Here is a 15657-nt window from a genome sequence, read left to right as displayed (position 1 = left end):
TCCATACTCAAATGAACATCACTCAGAACAAGATCAAGAACATTTTCCTCAGCCAGCAAGTTGCCTTGTGCCTCTTAGTCAACGCCATTTCCTCCAGAGGTAATTCGGTTTTTTTGTTTTTTGGTTTTTTGGTTTTTTGGTTTTTTAAAATAGTTTCAACACTGTAGATTAGTTCTGCCAAACATTAAGTTTAATTTAAAGGGAATCAGTAGGTCATTCAGATTTTTGTCTGTCTTATTTTACTCCACTAAGCATAATACTTTTGAGACCCATATAGTCAGTAGCTTGTTCATTTTTGTTACTGTGCAGTATCCTCCTGTATAAACACACCATAAGCTGTCTATCCTGTGGGTGGGCGTTTGGCTTGTTACCTACGTGGGGCTATTAATTTATTTCTCTGGGGCTTTTTAATGAGACATAATTGACATGTAGCATTATATTTTAGGTATAAAACATAATGATTTAATATATGTATATTTTGTGAAATAATCACCACAATAACCCTAGTTAACATCCATTAGCACACATAGTTATAATTTTTTTCTTGTCATGAGAACCCTTAAAATGTATTCTCTTAACATTTTTCAAACAAAAACCACAGTGATATTAATTATAGTTACTATGAGGTACTTTACATCCCCAGGAATTATTTATTTTATAATTGGAAGTTTGTACCTTTAGACCACTTTTACCCATTTTACCTTCCTCTTACCCCTACCCTCATCTCTGGCAACTACCAGTCTGCTCTCTGTATGTGTAAGTTCAGAGGTTTGTGTAAGATTCCACAGGTAAGTGAGATCATACAGTATTTGCTTTCTCTGTCTGATTTATTTCACTTAACATAATGTCCTCAAGGTCCATCCAAGTTGTCACAAATGCCAAGATTTTCTTCTTTTTTGTGGCTGAATAATACTCCATTGTGCCACATTTTCTTTATCCATTCATCCACTAATAAATACTTAGGTCGCTTTTATGTCTTGGCTATTTTAAATCATACCGCAGTGAGTATGGGGCTGAATATATCTTTTCAAGTCAGTTTCTCATTTCCTTTGATAAATACCCAGAAGTGGAATTGCTGGATCATAATATAGCAGTTCTATTTTCATTTTTTTGAGGAACTCCCATAAAATGTTTTCATAGTGGCTGCACCAATGTACAATCCCACCATCAGTGCATAAGGGTTCTCTTTTCCCCTCATCCTTGCCATCATTTGTTATATGTTGTCTTTTTGATAATAGCCATTCTAACATGTATGAGATGGTATCTCATTGTGGTTTTGATTTGCATTTACCTGATGATTACTGGGCATTTAGCACCTTGTCATGTCCTGTCAACCATCTGTGTGTCTTCTTTAGAAAAATGTCTACTCAGGTCCTCTGCCATTTAGGGCTATTATGAATAAAGCTATGAAAATTTATTGTGGTAAAAAGCATGTAACATAACATTTTCCTTCTGAACCATTTTTAAGTATACAGTAGTGTTAACTGTATGCCCATTATTGTGCAACATATCTCTAGAATTTTTTCATCTTGCAAAACTAAAGGTCTATACCTATTAAACAGCAATTTCTCTTTCCCCTATTCCCCAGCTCCTGCAAACCACTATTTTACTTTCTGTTTCTAACAATTCAACTGCTTTTGATACCTCATATAAGTGGAATATGCAGTATTTGCCTTTTGTGACTGGCTTACCTCACTTAGCAAAATGTCCTCAAGGTTCATCCATATTGTAGTATATGATTAGGTTCTATCCTTTTTAGTGCTGAATAACATTCCATTGTAGGCATATGCCACATTGTCTTTATCATTCGTCTATTAATGGACATTTAGGTTGCCTCCACCTCTTGGACACTGCGAATAATGCTTCAATGAATATGGTATGCAATTATCTCTTCAAGATCCTGTTTTCAATTCTTTTGGATATATACCCAGAACTGGAATTGCTGGATCATATGGTAATTATATTTTTAATTTTTTGAGGAACCTAAGTCTCTATGAAATTTTTGTACAAGTTTTTATTTTGTGAACACAGCACTCAATTTTCTTTGATATATACCTAGGAATAGAATCGCCAGGGTGTAGGGAAGCCATGTGTTTGTAATACATTTCCAAACTGCTCTCCAAAATGGTCGTGCCATCTTTCATTCCCATCAGCAATGAATGACTACTCCAATTACTTCATATCCTCACCTGCACTTTGTAAAATCAGTCTATAATTTTAGCCTTTCTAGCGGATATGTAATGGTATCTTACTGTGGTTTTTATATTTTTTTCCAAAGACCTATATTCATGTTAATATCATGCCCCTTGGCACATGTACTCCATACTGTTTGGAATACTTTTCTTCCCTTTCTTCCCACTTGACCATGTACTGGCCTCTCCATTTTCTTCCACTTATCCAAAAAATTCAGATCAAATATCACTTCCTCTTCTTGGAGAATATTCACTGACCATCAATCCCCAAATTAGGTCAGGTACCCCTGTTCTATTTTCTGTCTCCTCAATACTTGTAGTACCTAGAACAGAGCCAGGGTGCATAATAGACATGCAGTAATTATAATTTGAATCAGTGAAAGATTCAGTAAACTGTAGAGTGCCAGAATTAGTAGACATGTGGAGCTTTGGGAGCTGTGGGAAGGTAAGTGTGGCAGCCATTCTGGAAAGCAGTTTAGTACTATTTACTATACACAAAGCATATTAACTAGTAATCCTGCTTCTGAAGATGGTCTTGTCTAAAGTCATTAAAGTATATATATAGTAGGAAGTTCACTACAGTTTTATTCATGGTGGGTAGACAGAGGGAGTCAAACCTAGGGTCCATTATTGGGAGAATGAAATAGTTAAAATGTGGCAGATATATATATATAGATAGATAGATAGATAGATAGATAGATAGATAGATACATATAGATATATAGATATATATATAATGGAGATACCATGTAGTACTTGGCAGTGACAGACTAGATAAACATAACTGCATGGATAGATCTAGTAAATGCAGAACTAAGTGAGAAAATTAAGCAACAGAAATTATATATATAATATATATATATATTATATATAATATATATAAATATGTAAGTTTATACATAATATGTAAATATATAAATATATTAATTACATAAAATAAAAATATATGCTCACAAAACAATAATATATAGCTCTGAAGAGTACCCTACAAACAAAATAATGTACATAACAGGCATTAGATTGTCTGCCTTGAAGGAGGAAGAAAGAGTAAGATAATGGATTCAAACAAGTCAATGAAACAAGAGAAAACACATATTACTAAATGACATTATTCATATAAACAAATAAATACTGTTTTAAAAATCATAGGAAATGAAATACATTTTGGGAAATGTACAGGAATGTAAGGCAAATACAAGAATTTAAATTTATGCTATATATTTTCTCAAGTTAAATTGTTTACTTTCTGCTTTATATTTTTGTAAGTTATCTTAACCTGTGATTGCTGGACTGAACAGATCCTTCTCTTAAATATATGTAATCTTCACCCTTTATTGACAGAGAATCATCAGTGTTCACTGTTAAGTTGGCTGGCTAGAGTAGAAGTTTATGTCTTCCAATTAGCCAAACTATTGTACTAAAATTTATCTTTGGAGGTTTTATTTTATACGTATTGTTGACCTTACTGTATCTGCATCTTACCTACTTACAAATGGAATTAAATTTAAAAATGTAAAGATTGCATCTCTTCCCTTTCCCTATCTCTTTCCACAACTGTATTTTTGCTAATCAAGGTAAGCTTGGTGTATATGTACATTGATTATGGAAGTGGGGAGCCCCCACATTTCCAGAGCATTGCTTCTCACTGTTTCACAAAAAAAAAAAAAAATACATTAATGGGGCGCCTGGGTGGCTCAGTCAGTTAAGTGTCCGACTTCGGCTCAGGTCATGATCTCGCAGTCTGTGAGTTCGAGCCCCGCGTCAGGCTCTGTGCTGACAGCTCAGAGCCTGGAGCCTGCTTCGGATTCTGTGTCTTCCTCTCTCTCTGACCCTCCCCCATTCATGCTGTGTCTCTCTCTGTCTCAAAAATAAATAAACGTTTAAAAAAATTAAAAAAAAAATACATTAAAAGGTCATTCCTCACCAAGTTCATTTTCTAAGTGTTTCACAAAGATGATTTCTTTTTAAAAAATCCTTTTAAAGAAATATGTAGACTATAAAACATATCTAGGGGATAGGAATTAAATAAAGACAATACCACCTCCACTGAAAGCTATGTATGTGAAAAGGGAAATACTATAAATTATCACAGTGGCAGATGTAAATAATACAGTTCTTCTGTAATTGTTCAACACTTTACAGTGTATAAAGCATGTTCTCTTAAATTACATCCCTGAGGGCAAGTCAAGGAATATTTCAGTTTTAAAGAGAAAATTGAGACTCTACAAATGTTGACTTGCTCAAAGTTAAATTTTAGAAAGTGGTAGAGCTGGGACTTAAGCACAGAGCATTTGCCTTGAAATCCAGGAGATTCTACAACTTTCTATGCTACTAACACTATCTCTATGCTACTAACACTATCTCTATGCAGCAAGACACAGAGAGAATTGGTTAGTTATGTGGATGCATATTTGATTCAGTAGAAGGTGGGGATTAGTAAGTGGACTATTTCCAAAAAAGTGGTTAGTATGAAATAATTTATTTTTACTTTAGAGAGAAAGTGCATGAGTCGAGGAGACAGAGAGAGGGAGAGAGAGAGAGAGAGAGGGAGAGAGAATCTTAAGCAGGACTCACACTTGGTGCGGAGCTAGACATGGGGCTTGATCCCACAACTCTGGGATCATGGACCTGAGCCGAAATCAAGAGTTGGACATTCAACTGACTGAGCCACCAAGGTGCCCCAAAGCATGAAATGATTTTGAAGGGAGGAAAGAGAAGAGAAGCATCTGTTCATGTCCTCAGAGTTTAGGCTGGACATGTATGTATCTGAAGAATGCACAGATCATCCACCAAGGATAGGTATGTGTTACTTACATCTGTGACCCATGGAATGTTTTCTGTCTATACTATTGTCTCTGAAATTCCAGCCATAATTGAGTCCTGGGTATGGGGGTAAAGATCATCTTATTGTAGATTTGGGTTAGAAATAGGAAAATTCAGGTTGGGGGAATGATGTCACTATTATGGGAGAGCAGAGACCTGAGCTTTTTTCCCCCAACAAAGATCAATAATTGGATACCTGTCCATGAACAAAAACAGCTCTGGGAGAGCTTAGCAGTCTACTCACAAACTTTAGCAGAACAGTGGAACAGAAAACCTGAGAATAACCACATAAAAAGGGAATGAAGAACAGCTACATTTTGCCTGAGTCATCCATTCTCCAGACTGACACTACTCAGCACCAGGAGGGCCTCAGCTAGAAAGAGTTCCCCTTGCTGGGAAGAGGAGAGTGGGATGAGTGACCAGCATCCCCACCCTTTTGGGACACTGCAGGAAGGACCTACTTCAGTTTCACCCCACCCAGAGAACTGGCAAAGCTGAGACATGTAGAGATTGCCTGGAACAAGGAAGAAGTGTGGGCACAACCAGTATCAGAAATGCAATGGGAGGGGCACCTGGGTGGCTCAGTCGGTTGGGCGACCAACTTCGGCTCAGGTCATGATCTCATGGTCCGTGAGTTCGAGCCCCGCATTGGGCTCTGTGCTGACAGCTCAGAGCCTGGAGCCTGTTTCAGATTCTGTGTCTCCCTCTCTCTCTGACCCTCCCCCGTTCATGCTCTGTCCCTCTCTGTCTCAAAAATAAATAAATGTAAAAAAAAAAAAAAAAAAAAAGAAATGCAATGGGAGTGATCGTGGTTCCCAGTGACATGCTCTGCAGGGAACCCAGTAGCTTTTACTGCTGACGAAACCAATGTCCAAAACAGCTCCTTCAGACCCCCTGGAGATTTTACACCAGGTTTTTACCCCAGAGGTTTTCATGTTCATGTTATCTAGTTTCCCAAGTCTCTCCTCATTTCTTCCCTCTGTCCCCCATGCCTCTGCAGCGTGGGATTTATACTGGCAGCCAGCCCCAGCTTCTGTGGCTGCACCAGTGCAAGACACCAACCTGGACCCCTGCCATTGATCCACCACCATGTACAGACTCAGGGATTGCCCCTCCAGCTGTGCACCAGCATGCTGCTGGCCTGACTCCCATCACCAGCCTCCACTGCCACTTGTGCACCCATAGCAAGACCCTGCAGCCATGGGAGTCCATTCTGACAGTCATGGCCCCCACAACTGGCAGAGAACAGGATTCAGCCCTATCTTCTGTCTCTGGCCTGAACTCTTGAGCCCAGGTGCAGCTAGGCCCTTCAACTCTGTACCTGCACACTCCTGGCCAACTCACTAGCCTCAACTGCTATGTTTATACCTATGGTGAGGCCTTGCAGCCACAGGAGCATACTCCAAAAGTCAAGGCCCACAAAGTTTCATGTAGGCCCACATCTAAACCTGACTCAGACCCAGTGATTTGAACCATTGGGCTCAACTGCATCTAGCCCCTTCAGCTGTGTCCTTGCACCCCACTAACCTGAATCCCAGCATTGGCCTCCACTGCTGTGCCCCTGGGAAGGCCTTGTAATCACAGGAGTGATTATGAATTATTGGAATCTCAGTAGAAGAAGGTGACAGAAAGCTTATTTAAAGTAATAATGGCTTAAGGTACCTGGGTGGCTCATTCAGTTGAAAGTCCAAATCAATTTCTGCTCAGGTCGTGATCTCGTGGTTTGTGGGATCAAACCCCACGTCAGGCTCTGCACTGACATTGTGGAGCCTGCTTGGGATTATCTCTATCCCTCTCTCCTGCCCCTCCCACCCTCAAAATTAATAAACTTAAAAAATACAAAGTAGTAATGGCTGACCTTCCCAAACCTGAGGAAAGATTTAGATAACCTGGGTTCATGAGACTAATAGGTCAGCTCAAAATTCCAATACAAAATTATATTCTTGGGGGTGCCTGGGTGGCTCAGTCAGTTAAGTGTCCAACTGATTTCAGCTCTGATCATGATCTCGTGGTAGTGAGATTCTCTTTCTCCATCTCTTTCTCCCCCTCTCCCCCACTCATGTGTGCGCTCTCTCTCTCTGTCTCTGTCTCTCTCTCGCCACAAAACAAAACAAAACCAAAAAAAAAAGACCTTCTGTAAGACACATTATAATAAAACTCTCTAAATCAAAGACAAAGAGAAATTTAAAAGTATCAAGAAAAAAAAATTATCTCATACTAGGGAACTTCAGTAAAGATATCAGTGGTTTTCTCAGCAAAAACCTTGTAAGCCAGGAAAGAGTGGGGTAGTATATTCAAATGCTGAAAATAAAAAACTGTCAACCAGGATAGTTTATTTAGCAGAGTGGTCCTTCAGAAATGAAGGTGAGATAAATCTTTTTCCAAACAAACAGAGGCTGAGTAAATTCATCACACAACACCTGCCTTAGAAGAAATGCTGAAAGTAGTTCTTATAAGCTGAAGAGAAAGAATGATACTGAATAACTTGAAAACATGAAAATATTCTGTATACTAGTAAAGGTAAGAATACAGTCAGAATCAGAATGTTCTAATACTGTAATATGATGTTGTATTAACCACTTAACTCTAGTGTAAAAGTTAAAGGGCAAAAGTATTAAAAATAGATATAGGTACAATAATTTCTTAACAGATACATAGTATAAAAAGATGTAAAGTGTGACATAAAAAGCGTAAAATGTAGGGAGGAGGAGTAAAAGGGTAGAATTTTGCATGTGAGCAAAGTTAAGTTGTTATCAGATTAAATAGACTGTTATATGTACAAGATGTTTCAAGTAGGCCTCAGACTAACCACAAAACAAAAAGCTATAGTAGGTACACCTCAGATAAAGAGAATGGAATCAAAATATACCACTAAGAAGAAATATCAATTCAAAGTGAAGACATCAAGAAAGGAAGAAAGGAACAAAGGGACTACAAAACAGCTAGAAAGCAATTAACAAAATGGTAAGTTCTTAGTTATCAACAATTATTTTAAATGTAAATGGATTAGATTCTTCAGTCAAAAGGTGTAGCATGGCTAAGTGAATTTAAACAAACAAACAATACCATCTACATACTGCCTATAAAAGACTACTTTAGCTTTAAGGACAAACATAGGCTCAGAGTCAAAGAATGAAAAAGACACTTCATGCAAATGGAAACACAGAATAGAGCAGGAGTAGCAGTATGTATGTAACAAAAAATAAATTTTGAGTCTAAAACTGTAATAAGAGGCAAAGGTCATTATATGTTGATAAGTAGGTCAGCTAATCAAGAGGATCAGCTAATCAAGAGGATACAATTATAAATCAGCTAATCAAGAGGATACAATTATAAATATACATGCCACCAACATTGTAACACCTAAATAAATTGAGCAAATACTAATGGATCTGAAGGGAGTAATATACAACAACACAATAATAGTAGGTGACTTCAGTACTCCACTTTCTACAATGGTTACATCATTCAGAGAGAAAATCAGTAAGAAAATATTGGACTTGAGCTACACTTTACAGCAAATGGATCTAACAAACATAAACAGAACATTTCATCCAACAGCAGGAAAATATACATTTTTGCTCAAGTGAACAAGGATCATTCTCTAGGACAAATCAAATGTTATGTCACAATACAAGTGTTAGCAAATTTTAAGACTGAAATTATACCAAGTATGTTTTCTCACCACAATGGTATGAAACTCTGAACCAACTGCAGGGGGAAAACTGGAAAATTCACAAATATATGGAAATTTTAACACACTCTTGAACTAATTGTTCAAGGATGAAATCAAAAGAAAATCAAAAAATGTCTTGAAATAAATATCTTGAAGCAAACAAAAATGGAAACAGAATATACCAAAACTTATGGGATAAAGGGAAAGCAGTGTTAAGAGGCAAATTTGCAACAGTAAATGCCTCAATAAATAAATAATCTCAAAACACCCAAGTTTACATCTTAAGGAACTTCTAGAAAAAAAACAAACTAAGCCCAAAGTTGCTAGAAGAAAGTACATAACAAAAATCACAGCAGAAATAAATGAAATAGAGAATAGAAAAACAATAGGAAAGATGAACAAAATTAAGAGTTGATTCTTTGAAAACTAAAAAGGTTGACAAACCTTTAGCTAGACTTACCAAGAAAGAAGACTCAAATAATAAAATTATTAATGAAACGGGATACAACTAATACCATATAAATACGAGTGGCATAAGAAACTACTATGAACAGTTATATGCCAACAAATTGGATAACCTACAAGAAATTAATAAATTCCTAGAAATATACAATATACCAACACTGAATCATGAAGAAATAGAAAATCTGAACAGACCAATAATGAGTAAGGAAATTGGATCAGTAATCAAAAACCTCTCAAACAAAATTCCAGTCCCAGATGGTTTCACTGGTGAATTCTTCTAAACCTTTAAAGAAGAATTAACAGCAGTTCTCAAACTTGTCCAAAAAATCGTAAAGAAGAGAATACTCTCAAACGTCTCTTAATATACCCCATATTGCCTCAATATCACAGTCAGATACTACAAGGATTCTACAAAAAAAGGAAAATTATAGGCCAACACCCCTGATGAACATTGATGTGAAAATCCTCAACAAAATACCAAGTAATTTCAACTACACATTTAAAAGATAATACAACATCATCAAGTGGAATTTATCCCTAGGATGGTTCAACATATGCAAATCAATCACCATGATACACCACATTAATAGAATGGAGGATAAAAATCATCTGATTCTCTCAATAAGTGCAGGGAAAACAACTGACAACATTTAACATCCTTTCATAATGAAAACTCTCAACAAATTAGGTATAGAAGGAACATACCTCAACATAATAAAGGCCATATGACAGACCCACAGCTAACATCATACTCAACAGTAAAAGTTGAATACTGTCCCTCTAAGATCAGAAACTACATAAGGGTACCTATTCTCACCACTCCTATTCTACATTGTACTGGAAGTCCTACCAAGAGCAATTAGGGAAGAAAAAGATACAAAAGGCATCCAAACAAGAAAAGAAGAAGTAAAATTATCTCTGTTTGCTAGTTGCAGAATACAAAATAAGATCTACATACCAAAAAGAAGACTCTGATGAAAGAAACTGAAAATGACACAAAGAAGGTTTAACTTTTTGGAAGTGTCCATACACCAAAGTCATCTATAGAGTCAGTGAAATTCCTATCAGAATTCCAATGGCATTTTCCACAAAAATAGAAGAAAAAAAATCCTCAAATTCATATGGAATGACAAAAGACCCTGTATAGCCAAAACAATCTTGAGAAAGAACAAAGCTGGAAGCATTACACATCCTGAGTTAAAACTGTTCAAAGCTGTAGTAGTCAAAACAGTATGGCACTGTCATAAAAGCAAACATAAACCAATGAACCAGAACAGTCAGCCCAGAAATAAACCCTCACATATACAGCCAACTAATATTACCAAGGGAGCCAAGAATATTCAAAGGGGAAATAATCTCTTCAGTAAATGGTATTGAGAAAACTGGACATTCCCATGAAAAAGAATGAAATTGGACCCTATCGTACACCACTCACAAAAATTAACTTGAAGTGGATTAAAGACTTACATGAAGACCTGAAACTATAAACATAGTTATAGTTTAGAAAAAAAATAAGGAAAAAAGCTTCTTGACTTTGGTCTTTTGCAATGAAGTTTTTGGATATGACAAAAAGAAGAAAAAGCAACAAAAGCAAAAATATAAACATGTGTAACTACATCAACCTAAAAGTTTTGCACAGCAAAAGAAACAATCAACAAAATGAAAAGGCAACCTATGATATAGAAAATATTTGCAAACACATGTATATATGTGATATATGGTATATTTGCAAATCATGATACATATATAAGGGGTTGATATTCAAAATATATATGGAACTCATACAATTCAATGGCAAAAAGTAATAATTTGATTAAAAAATGGACAAAGGACCAGAACAGATATTTTTCTAAAGAAAACATACAGATGGCCAACAGATATATGAAAAGATGTTCAACATCATTAATCATTAGGGAAATGCAAATCAAAACCACAATGAGATACCATTTTACATCAGTTAAAACGGCTAGCATGAGAAAGACAAGAGATAATAAATGTTAGTGATGGAGATTGCTTAATAAATTAAAAATAGAACTACCATGTGATGCAGCAACCTCACTACGGGGTATATAATCCAGAGGAAACAAAATCAGTATCCTGAAGAAATATCTACACTCTCATGTTCATTGCAGCATTGCTCACTACAGCCAAGACAAGGAAACAACCTAACACCTGTCTCCATTGATGGATGAATGGATAAAGAAAATGTGGTATAAACTTCCAATGGAATATTATTCAGCCATAAAAGAGATTCAGCATGAGTGAACCTGAGGGCATTAGGCTAAGTGACATAAGGCAGACAAAGATAAATACTCATTTGTATGATCTTACCTATATGTGAAATCTAAACCTATTGAACTCAGTATGTATATAAGATGATGGATTCTTTTTTTTAATGTTTATTTTTGAGACAGAGAAAGAGCAAGAGTAGGGGAGAGACAGAAAGAGAGGGAGACACAGAATCCGAAGCAGGCTTCAGGCTCCGAGCTGTCAACACAGAGCCCGATGCGGGACTTGAACCCATGAACTGTGAGATCATGACCTGAGCTGAAGTCGGACGCTCAACCAACTGAGACACCCAGGCCCCCAGATGATGGATGTTAACTAAACCTATTATGATAATCATTTCACAATATATGTAAGCCAAACCATCATACTGTACACCTTAAACTTATTCAATTATATATGTCAATTATTTCTCAGTAAAACTGGAAAAAGTCCACATTGAACTGATAGAAACAGAGAATAGATTGTTAGTTACCAGGGGCTGGGAGTTGGGGGAAATGGGACAATGTCGGTCAAAGGGTACACACGTTCATTTATAAGATGAATCAATTCCAAGGATGTAATGTAAGGCAAGGTGACTATAATTAACAGTAATGTATGCATGAAAGTTGCTATGAGATTAAATCTTGAATGTTCTTACCATAACAACAACCAGATGGTACTTACATGAAGTGAAAGATGTGTGTTTGTGGTAAACATTTTGCAATATATTTGTGTATCGAGTCATCACATTCTACACCTTAAACTTATACAATGTTGTATGTCAGTTGGATCTCAATAAAGCTAAAAAAAAATAGGAAAACTCAGTTTCCATTAGAGTTTTCTTCTCAGCATGCTGATAATTTTAGTTTGGAAAGATTTTAATAGAGTATGACTCATTTAAATAGTTTTTTTTTAATCTTATATAACAATGCTAAATGCTTTCTCACAACCTCCTTATCCAGTATACTCTTGGACAGGCTATAACTTCCTAAGAAATGATTTTTTTTTTTAGTACTCACGTGGACTGATTTGGCACCCCTTTAGGAAATGTCAAATAATGAATATCTGATATTTCTCATGCTTTAGAGGATGCATTAAAATCCTTTTTATTACCATCTCATTGATATTATAAAAACACTAAGTTAAAATGGCAACTACTTGGGGCACCTGGGTGGCTCAGTCGGTTAAGTGTCCGACTTTAGCTCAGGTCACGATCTCTCGGTTCATGAGCTGGAGCCCCGTGCCGGGCTCTGTGTTGACAACGGAGCCTGGAGTCTGCTTCAATTCTATGTCTCCCTCTCTCTGCCCCTCTCCTGCTCGCACTCTCTCTCTCTCTCTCTCTCTCTCTCTCTCTCTCTCTCTGTGTCTCTCAAAAATAAATAAACGCTAAAAATTTTTTTTAATGGCAACTACTTTATTTATAGATGCATAGAAATCTTGATTTATTTTCCTTATAAATGTATAAAACAACATGGCTAAATAGTTAATTTGTCTTCAGGAGCAGCTTTGTTTTAAACATAGCATTTTTTTTCCATTATGAAAGTAACTCACAGAATCATGGCAAGTATAAACTATATGAAAAAAATGAAAACCACCTATCTATTACTGCACCATCCAAAGAGAACCATCATCCAAATATTGTTTCCTTAGTTTCCTGTGGTAGCATAGGCATAACTCTGTATCTCTGAACCATTCACACAATTGTATGCATATGTTACATGACAAAGGGACAGATCCAAAGTATTAAATAACTAATGTCTCATAGTGTTTATTGTTTACAAGTCAAGTTTGTATCTTTTTTTTAACCTTACCTAATTCTGTAAGGAACATTTTTTCCCTCTGGTTTTGAACCTGAAGCCACTGCTTCATGGGAGTGCAACATTAGCAGTTACAACATTAGCAAATCGCAGAGCTCAGACTCAAACTCACTTCTCTCGGCATCTCAAATCCTAGTAGTCTTCCTCAACAGTCCAACTACCTCATGTATTTGGATTTCTCCTACAATCTGTCCTTTTGACTAAATTAAAAATCATTCTAAAAGTTTGCCTTAAAACACCCTCAGAGTGTTACTAAATTAAGTTTAAATATCAAGTATAAATTTCCAAGCAATTAGTTTTGGTTTTGCCTGAGCAGAACACCCCACAGATGATGCCGAATAAAAACTATTTACACACTTCCATAGAGCATTTCTTGTAAAAATGTTGGGTCTGTAGCAGCGATTTACTAATCAAATTCAGAATTTGATTTGAAATGCCTCCGGCAGGCAGCCAATCCAGTTATGAAAGAACAGAAGCAAAAACTAGAGCCCTGGTGAGGCTCCTCCAGAAGCTAGATGGGTCCTTTGCTCTCATTAGCAAACTGGTTCCATAGGAAATCATTGTAATTGCTCCTAAAATAAAATATTGTAGTTAATTTTTTCAATAAATTATTGGACTGTACTAGACACAAAACATGTACATTTCAGAATCTAGACTTATAAAATATTTTGACATGTTTTAATATAAACAGGAACATTTCCAATGATTGCTTGGATCTAAAATGTTTTTCCACTTGACATTTGTTTATACTTCCTAGGAAAGAAACTCTATTTATGGATAACTGAATAACACAAATAAACATTAGAGAGAGCTGAAAAATCAGCTTTGATTATGCATGAAAATCTACAATGTCATTGTGTACTCTTATGCCGTATTCTGATTGCCTGTTTATTTTTACAGAACTGCTGGTGAGCCTATGGAAGAGGAGCCAGCCTTGTGAAGTGCCAAGCACACACCCCCCCCCACCATATTTCCTGTGTGTGACATCATTGTGTATCCCCCCACCCAGCACCCTCAGACATGTCTTGTCTGCTGCCTGGGTGGCACAGATTCGATGTAACATAAACACTGGGCACAAAATTCTGAACAGCAGCTTCACTTGTTCTTTGGATGGACTTGAAAAGGCATTAAAGATTCCTTAAACATAACCGTTGTGAGTCTAAAGTTACAGTAAACCATGATTGGAAGAAACTGCTTCCAGCATACTTTTAATATGCTGAGTGACCCACCCCCACGCCCAAAGTTTAAACTAGTAACATCCAGTACAGCATTAGATACTGTTAATTATGGATGCTACAACAGCCAGCAAAATTTTGGGCAAAACCTAAGAAATATTCATTCCTGACATTCTGATCAGTTTTTTTTATTTCATTTTTGTCAGTCTTAAATTGCTTACAGGATTTGCTTTTGGGTATGAACAGATAGCAGTTCTTGACATATTGCGGGGTGGGGGAGGGGTTGTTTTGTTTTGTTTTTTGGCCTTTAACACATGGTTCAACTCTTACTCGTAAGAGTTCAAGATGGAGGAACTGGGATGAGGCTTTGTTCAATGGAATAAACCATGCTGTCTCTCAAAGTCCAAATGCCAAAGGATCTTCACAAACTGTATGTAATGGTGCAATGTTTTATGTCACATTTCTTGAGAAAAATAACCCTATTTCCCTAACCTCCCTCTCTGTGTTCTCACACATGGGAGATTTGCAACTGTATTTGAGGATGAGGTCTTCTATCTGCCTCCTACATCCCTTGCTCTCATGATAGTCACTTCAAGCATATGCTCCATAGAGGATGGTCTTACTTTGTTCCAAATCTATCAAGAACTTTGTTCTCTTTTTATTTTATTTCCTCCATCACATCCATTCTTTTTACCTTTCATCCCTCCTTCCTATAGAAAAGCTAAAGATTAACCATAATTTTCCCAATTACTTAGGAGCTTTGAGTCTTTCTTTCTTTCTTTGATTCTTTCTTTCTTTCTTTCATTTATTTTTATTTTATTTTATTTTATTTTATTTTATTTTATTTTATTTTATTTTATTTTTATTTTTCAGGTTAACAGTTGTTTGGCTTGATGTGTTCTTTTAACTCTGACACCACTGAGGTGAAGGAATGCTACTGAATTTTCTAGATCTTTGAAATGTGTTAATGGAGGCATTGCCTATTTGAAGTCACCTTGAATTGAGTTAACCATGAAGTTGTGCCTTCCTGTGGGGAGGGGGGGAACAAAAATACACTTAACCTTCATACATGTTACCTTAATGTCAAAGGCTAAAAATAAAGGACATTTATTTCTGAGAATAAAATCAATTTACTAAATATAAGTAGGTTATACCCTACCTCCCAAAATTTTATTTCAATGTATAACTCAAACACCTAAAGACACTGATGTAGAATACCTCGCAGTATTTAATGTCTGACA

At 36.3% G+C, this 15657-nt stretch overlaps 1 protein-coding gene across 2 annotated transcripts in view; it reads left to right on the top strand.

The window, feature by feature from the left end:
• Positions 1-14389, top strand: part of LOC147583221 (histone deacetylase 9-like) — a 198774-nt gene extending 184385 nt beyond the window's left edge. For both annotated transcript variants that reach the window (XM_086694897.1, XM_086694896.1), the window contains one exon: positions 14142-14389. In XM_086694897.1, coding sequence (XP_086551023.1) covers positions 14142-14181 — 40 coding nt within the window. In that variant the 3' untranslated portion in view covers positions 14182-14389. The remainder of the gene's footprint in view (positions 1-14141) is intronic.
• Positions 14390-15657: the final 1268 nt, after the last annotated feature.

Source organism: Puma concolor, chromosome A2 (genome assembly GCF_028749965.1).
Source record: "Puma concolor isolate L17-30 chromosome A2, mPumCon1.1.hap2, whole genome shotgun sequence".
NCBI classification, from domain to species: domain Eukaryota; kingdom Metazoa; phylum Chordata; class Mammalia; order Carnivora; family Felidae; genus Puma; species Puma concolor.
Note: the sequence above shows the minus strand (reverse complement) of the source record. Positions and strands in the feature narration are given on the sequence as shown.